The following is an 8303-nucleotide window of genomic DNA, read 5'->3' as shown; positions in this document are numbered from 1 at the left end:
TTCGCCCGCCCCGACCCGGCCACGCCGGCTCCATTCCCTTTCGTCGCTGCAGTCGCCGCCGCTGCCGCCATGTCAAGTGCCCGCAGCCTGCTCTCTCTGCGCGAGCACCTCGGACCCGACTCGACAGGGCGAGGGGGCGGAGGGAGGGATGAGGGGGGCGGGGCCGAGCGCGGGGCGGAGCCGGGACAGCGCCCACGGGGCTGCCATCTTGAGTAAGGGCAGAGACGCTCCTGGCACTCCCGCCCCTCGGCTCTCCTCAGTCGCACAGCCATCTTGGATCAGGGAGAGCCCCTCCTCCGCCGCGCTTCTGGTACCCTCCGGCGCCATCTTGGATTAGGTCAGTGTGGCCCTTGGCCGCCCTTGGCTGGTGGAACTGCTGGTTTTGCAGGCTGGGTGCTTGGTCGTAACTGGCCATTCACCCTCCTAAAACCCGTGCCTCCGTGTTGGATCAAAACGATTATGCTTTCTTCTACTCATGGCTTTTTCCAATCCCCTTATTTTCACCCCTGTACACAGATCCAAGGAGCCTGCTGTTTTAGATGAGGGTAGTGTTAGGTCGGTGGCAGCGACTTGGTGGCGAGTTAGCCGACCTAACAGGTAGCAGACGCCTAGTTGGCTTCTCAACCAGCCCAGAAACTTTAGCAACTTAGCCAGACCCTGTCTCAAAAATAAAAATGGCTGGGAATGTAGTTAAGTGGTAGAGTACCCCTGGGTTCAATTCCCCAGTACCAGGAAAAAAGAAAAAGTATTCACTTCAACAGGTATTTATGAAGATGTATAAGGTTGCACTAGGGTTTATGGGGATGAATGAAAGTCCCTCAGTCTCCCAGAGATTACATAAAAGCAGCCAGATGAAAATAAACATGTATTAATTGGTGAAAAGTGATGTCAGATAGGCAATTATTACAGTAATCTAGGCGATAGTGATAATGGTTTGGACCAGAATAGTAGCAATTGAAGGGATGAAAATTGAATTCTGGAAATATTTTAGAACTATAAGATTTGTGGATATAGTATTAGATTTGAATGGGCGATGAAAGAAGCATTAGGGCAACTTGGAAGAATAAATTATAAAAGTGATTTTGAAGGCAGAAGTCAGGAGTTTTATATGTGTTAAGTTTGAAATCTTTATTAGATGCTCACGTGGAGGGACTGAGTAGACAATTTAGAGACTGAGGCTCAGGAAAAGAAGCAGATTTTTGAGACATGGAGAGCCTGTTGCCTTATTTTTCCAACTTTGAAGAGCAAGTTGATGGACCAAAATTGCAGTTGTGATCAGAGGGGGAAAAAATACTTTTTTGCAAAAGAAATAAAGAAATGAACCATTTTGCAAAACAATCATCTAAAAGCTTCATTCGTTCAACTGATTGTTTTTCCCCCAAATAATCTACTTAATGGGAAAGTGGAAGGTACAAATGCAGTTGGAAATCAATTTAAAACTCAATGTATCTTCTTGCAGTCACTTAGGCCCAACCCCCATTTGTTCTGTACAGTACACAGTGATCTTTTCCAAATACAACTTTGTTCATGTCTACTACTTCCTCTGCCCTATTTCCTTAAAACATCTAAATTACTTTTAGTGACACTTAAGATAAAGTGTAACATATTTAACATGGCAAACATAACTCTGCATAGTCTGGCTCCTACCTCCCTCTTAGTCTCACTTCACACTGTGCTCTCCCTAGTCATACTAGGTTTATCTTGGGTCTTCCAGTGAGCAAGGCTGTTTTCTACCAGAGATTGCACATTCTGTTCCCTTTTGCCTAGAACAGTCCCTATCCCAGCCTTCCTTCTGATTTAAATTCTGTAGTCACTTTCTCAAGAGAAGTTTCCCCGAATTTCTGAAATGAATCCCTGCTATGGTCTCCAAATATTTCTCATCATATAATTTACAGTAATTTTATATTTAGTCCGTGTGATTTCTCTCCCCCACTAGACAGGTGGTGATAAGTCAGGGACTACCATGGTAAGACAAAAGGCTGGGACAACAAAATGGGTCCTGGGTGTGATAAACTATTAATCTTTGTATCATGGCTTTCTTTTCTTTTCTTTTCTTCCTAGTCTGTGTTCTTTCAATGAGACCATGATAAAACCACCGAAGCAGAATTTTTGCAAAAGGTGAAATTGTTCCTTAGGAAAAAATCTAAATAAACCCTCCAGCTTCACTTCTTCTTAACTCAAAAATCACTAATTTTGGTGGTCACACAGCTGGCCTGTGTTTTTAGTTTCTCATTAGCTTTGCTGTCAATAACACTTCTGACATGTAGGTTATGATGATAAGCATTGGGTAAGTTACCCTTCAGGGACCTGAAAGTTACGCTTGCTGAAATCATGGACTCTTTGCTTGGGCCTGCAGATGTCTGATGGGTGACTGAAATGAGATGAAAAGACTTGGCATCTCCGTCTTCATATTATGTCTGTCCCTTTTGCTACCTTAACCTTTGGGTCAGGTTCTGTTCGGCACTGCATGGAGACATGTGGATTGCCAGTTGGAGCTGGGCTGTGTTTTCTTTTACCCCACCCTTCTGCTTGCAGCAGCAGCAGAAATAGCAGCAGCCAAAACACCTAAAGCCCTTCAGCCCTATCACAGGATAATGGTAACCAGCTGCAAAAGTAACTCAACAATTCCCAGGACAGAGTGACTGTGACTGCCTGGTGACCTGAGTCTCATGCAAAAAGAAACATCTTTTGGAGTAGCGTCCCTGACCCAACTTTAGCCACCCCAGCAAGTTGATAAAAAGTTTACATCCCACTTTGTCTGAAGAGCAGCCTGATTCCCTATCCTTCTCAGTGCTGTCTCCCTTCAGCTGCCGCCACAGTTAAAGCCTTGCTTGTGTGTGATCACAATGCTTAGCTCACTCTCATTTCTATTGTTTCCATGCCAAAAGATTCCATCTCCAGTAACAGAATGAATTGGTGGAGCACCAGAGAATTTTAGGGCAATGAGACTATTATACATGAGCTGTAATGGTGGATGGGGCATTATGTATTTGTCAACCCCATGTGTGCAACAAACAAGAGACTATTTTAAATGACCAGGCAAATTTGAAAAGCTTTTGTATTGTTTAGAGAGATGGTAATGATACTGGTTAATATGGTCTCTGTGCTGATGTTCCAGTTCTGTGTAGAAATTTATAGAACTTTATGGGATGATATTAAAGAAGACCTAAGTAATTAATTGGACAACTACGGAGTTGGTAGGTTGAAAGATCCAATGTGGTAAAGATGTCAGTTGTCCACAAATTAATTTATAAATCTCATGCAATACCAATAAAATTTCCATCAGATAGTTTCTGTTGTTTGTTTTGTTTTTGTGGAATTTGCCAAACAGGTTTATTTTATTTTATTTTATTTCAGTGCAGAGTATTGGACCCAGGGACTCACAAAGGCTAAGCAAGCTCTCTACCCCTGAGCTATATTATCAACCCCAGATTAAAATCTTATATGGAGGGCTGGGGCTGGGGCTCAGTGGTAGAGCATGCATGAGGCACTGGGTTCGATCCTCAGCACCACATAAAAATATACAAATAAAATAAAGGAATTCTGTCCATCTACAACTACAAAAAAATTTTTTTAATCTTATATGGATTGGGCATGGTGGTGCACAGCTGTAATTCCAGAAACTGGGAAGGGGGATGGGTTGGAGGTGGGAGGCACTGAGGCAGGAGGATCACAAATTCAAGGCTAGCCTCAGTAACTTAGTGAGATTCTGTCTCAAAAAAAAATAAATCAATAATAGAGCTGAGGATGTAGCTCAGTGGTAAAAGCAACCCTGGGTTCAATCCCCAGTACCCCCAAAATAATAATAGTTGCAACAGGAGGTGGCGGGGTGCTCAGGATTGAACTCAAGGGTGTTTTTACCACAGAGCTACATCCCCAGTCCTTTTTAATTTTTTATTTTAAGACAGGTCTTGCTAAGTTGTTTAGGGCCTCATCAAGTTGCTAAACTGGCCTCATCTTGGGATCCTCTTACCTCACAGACCCTGGAGTCACTTGGGATTATAGGCGGGCACCACCTCATGCAGCTAAAAACAATAAAATTTTATATGGAAATGTAAAATTGTCAAGGCATTGTGAAAATTTGCTTTACAAGATCTCAAGATTTATTATAAATTATAGTAATTAAAAAAGCATGGTATTGGCATGATGATGGCAAAGAGACCAATGGAACAGAATAGAGACCAGAAAAACAGACCCATACATACAGACACTTTGCTACATGAGGGAGATGCAGTAGGGAAAACATGGGCTTTTTAATTAATGCTGCTGGGACAGTTGGGTATCCAGATGGAAAAACATTATTTTCCCGATCTCTTACTGCCTTAGTCCATTTTGTGCTGCTAAAACAGACTACTTGAGACTGAGAAATTTAAAAAGAGCAGAGATTTATTTCTTACTGTTACAGAGGCCAAAAAGCCCAAGGTTATGAAGCCTGCATCTGGAAAGGGCATTTTTGCTGTGTCATTCCTTGGCAGAAGACGGGAGGGTAAGAGGACACATAAGAGAGATCCTGGGAAGGGGTCAAAAATCATTTTTATCAGTGCCAGGTGTGGTGGTGCCCACCTGTAATCCCAGGAACTCAGGAGGCTGAGACAGGAGGATTGCAAGTTCAAGGCCAGCACCAGCAACTTGGCAAAGCCCTAAGTAACTTAATGAGACCCTGTATCAAAATTAAAATTAAAAAAGGCTGGGGGGCTGGGATGTGGCTCAAGCGGTAGCGCGCTTGCCTGGCATGCATGCGGCCCGGGTTCGATCCTCAGCACCACTTACAAACAAAGATGTTGTGTCCGACGATAACTAAAAAATAAATATTAAAATTCTTTCTCTCTCTCTCTCCCTCTCTCACTCTCTCTTTAAAAAAAAAAAAAAAAAAAAGGCTGGGCATGTAGCTCAGTTGTCCCTGGGTTCAATCCCCAGACCCAACTGAAAAAAAACAAACAAACAAAAACTTTTCATCAGGAATTCACTCTCATGGTAACTATCCCACTGCTAAGAGTACCAGAAATATATAGGATTATTGACTGTTGATTATATTAATTAGTGTATGTATTGGATAAAAGACTATAAACAGTATGCTCATGATGTAATGTGAGCTGCAAAACTTAGATAAACTACAGAACTTAGATAGACTTAAGTTAGTGATGTAAGAGTCTGTACCCCAGGCGTACACCCCAGGACTCACCTGGTTATCAGCTGCCAGCACAACCAAGCTAGGACTTAATTGGGGGCCGACAGGACTAACAAAACCCAGACAGAGAGACGGAGACCTCCATCGCTATTGTCCCCCCTGCACCAGACTCCCTGGCCTGGATTGAGTGTCACTGACCAGGACTTAAGACACATCTCAGGTGAGCAACTGGGACCCTTGAGTATAGACTCAGTTAGGACTTAGAATTAGGATGTGTGTCTGAAGTTTGATCAGCATTAATAAAATAGATTTTATTGAATCTAACTGCACCTCAAACTGAGTCTGTAGAAACTGCTCATGACACCCATACCCACGATAACGGCATTAATCCATTGATAAAGGCTGGACCCTTGTGGCTTGACCACCTCATAAAGCTTCTACCTCTCAACAGCATGGCACTAACCTGTGAATACCAGGGGAACACATTCAAACCATAGTATATGCCATACACAAAAATCATTATCCAACTGCAATGGGAAAGACAGCACTTAAAACTTTTAGAAACTGGTATAGGGATTATCCCTATGACCCAAAAGATAGACAAAAAGTTTTAAAACTAGATATTAAAATTATCAGCCATAAGTCAGGTATGGTGGTGCAGCCTGTAATCCCAGAAATTTGGGAGGCTGAGGCAGGAGGATCACAATTTTGAGGCCAGCCTCAGCAATTTAGCAAGGCCTTCAGTAACTTAGCAAGACCATGTCTCAAAATAAAAAAAAATAATAATAATAAAGGGCTGGGGACATAGCTCAGTGGTTAAGGACCTTGAGTAAATCTCTAGTACTTAAAAATAAATAACCAGCCATAAGTGAAATGATTGATACATTTTATGACATTGAATAAAAAACTTTTGTTTATTAAAAGATTGCACAAAGAAGCAAAAAAAAAAAAAAAAAGAGTAAAGAACAGAATGGGAGAAGATATTTGCCACGCATATAATAAGGATTAGCTTCCAGAATATATGAAAACTCCTTCAAATCTATCAGAGTCAATCACATGGAGAAAGTGATCAGGGACTTGACCAAAGAAAAAATAAAATGGCCAATAAGCATATGCAAATATGTACAACCTCATTATTAGGAAAATGCAAAGTACAAATAAGCACAGTAAGATACCATTAGCCATTCTCCCATTTGGCTAAAATTAAACAGATAGCACCTATTGTTAGTGAGGATGTTAGTGCAGCAGAAACTCTGCAGACTGCTGGTGGTGAATTAGTGCATTCACTCTGGAAAAGAGTTCAGTATTATGTAGTGAAGTTGAAGATAATACATATTCCATGACCATTATTCTATTGCCAGGTAGATGCCCTTACAGATTCCCTCAATATCTACCCCAGATATTCAAAACAGCATTGTTCATTATTGTCCTCGCACTGAATACAACACAGCATCCATCTATGGTAGAATAAGCAAATAACTCATGGTATATTCTTATTATAGGATCCTTACAGCAAGGCAAACAAATAAACTGCTCCTCTAGTCAACTATACGGATGAATCTCATAGACATAATACTGAGTGAAGAAAGTAAGGCACAAATCACACACGGGATGATTCACATCTGAAGTTCGAAATAAGGCGGAACAGAATTATGTTGTTTAAGGATACATACTCAAGTGTCAAAACTATAGAGAAGTTCAAAGAACAGTGCTCAAAGTCAGGAGAGTGGATGCCTGTGGTGGGAAGTATGAGACCAAGAGGGGACACACAGCAGGGATCTGGAGGGGGAGGGGTTCTGGGCATGCTGGAAATGAGGTGGGTGATGGTCTGGCAGGTTTTCCCTTTGAGAAGATTTGTTAATTTAAGTATTTATGTTTGGGGCTTTTATCACATGTTGGTTATATTTCATAATAAACTTGCTTTTAAAAAAGCATAATGAACATAAACAGAGGCAGAGGTATGACATCCAAGAGCATCACATAGTTGTCTCCATCATTTATTTTATCTATCTATCTATCTATCTATTTATTTATTTATGCAGAACTTGGGATTGAACTCAGAGGAGCTCTCCCCCTGAGCCACATACCCATCCCTTTTTATGTTTTACTTTGAGACAGGTCTTACTAAGTTGCCCAGGCTGGCCTCAAACTTGCAATCCTCTTGCCTCAGCCTCCTGAGTCACTGAGATTACAGATATGTGCCACCACACCCAGTGGTAGCTCCATCGTTCTCGGTGCTGTTCTTCAGAAAGATGTTAATTCAGAGTGTTCATTTCATTTTTATTCTCATAACTTAGGTGTACTTCATTTATATGTTAGATATACTTTTTATGTTAAATATACAAAAATGTTTTGTCATAAATTAAAAGTAAAGAGAAATTCTGAAAGCAGGGGAATAAGATGGTCTACTTCAGGACCGTCCTCTAGGAAGCTGTTATATAGTTAACCTTGCTATAACAAGATGTTAGGGGCTATAGCCATTGGTGCTTTTTTAAAGGGAAACCGTGTTGATAGGGAGGTGCCATATTTTGTACCATGATCCTCATTCTCCTGACTGCATACTGGGCATAGATAGTAGGATTCTAAGGCAAAGCTGTGATATGTTTACCTCAAAAATCAGAATGATGGAAATGTCTGGGCTAGAGGTGGGCAACCTTTTTCCTCACCTCTGTCTCCATAGAAAAAGCAACTTCTGCAAGTAAAATGTGACGTTCTAGCCAAATATCCAGGTTGCAAAACAACAAAGACTAATTCTGGTTAGTTAGAAAAGGATTTTACTGAAAGGATATTGGATGGCTCACAAATTGATGGAAAAGCTGAAGAATGAGTTTTGGAACATGGACAGGAACCATGGGGAATTAGCCAGAAATAGAGACCAACTCAATACCCGGGAAGAATGTGGTTGATATTCAATGGCTTCTGTTATTGGCACCATTACCACTGGACATTGGATTCTGCTCTTATTGCTTTCTCTTCCACCTCTGGAAAGATTCTAAACTGCCATTTGCTTCTTTGTGTTACTCCAGAGTCAAGGTCTTAGGTAGGGGCATCTGACTGCAAGGTCTCATGTCCAAATGCTAGAGATGAGAGAGCTGGAAAGGAACAATTTGCCCACACTTGAGATGATCTATCGGAATTTTCTCAGATAGGAAGTATGTTTAGCTACTCAGAGGTC

The 8303-nt window shown here is 41.4% G+C and overlaps 1 protein-coding gene across 2 annotated transcripts in view; it reads right to left on the bottom strand.

Moving 5' to 3' along the window:
* Hacd2 (3-hydroxyacyl-CoA dehydratase 2) overlaps positions 1-153 on the bottom strand; it is a 94490-nt gene extending 94337 nt beyond the window's left edge. The window contains exon 1 of one of the 2 annotated variants that reach the window (XM_048794339.1): positions 1-153. This exon is cut by the window's left edge and continues 114 nt beyond it. In XM_048794339.1, coding sequence (XP_048650296.1) covers positions 1-71 — 71 coding nt within the window. In that variant the 5' untranslated portion in view covers positions 72-153. The other variant, XM_048794338.1, reaches the window with a different exon arrangement.
* Between the last annotated feature and the right edge of the window lie 8150 nt (positions 154-8303).

Source organism: Marmota marmota, unplaced genomic scaffold (assembly GCF_001458135.2).
Source record: "Marmota marmota marmota unplaced genomic scaffold, marMar, whole genome shotgun sequence".
NCBI lineage: Eukaryota > Metazoa > Chordata > Mammalia > Rodentia > Sciuridae > Marmota > Marmota marmota.
This window is presented reverse-complemented; position numbering and strand designations above follow the sequence as displayed.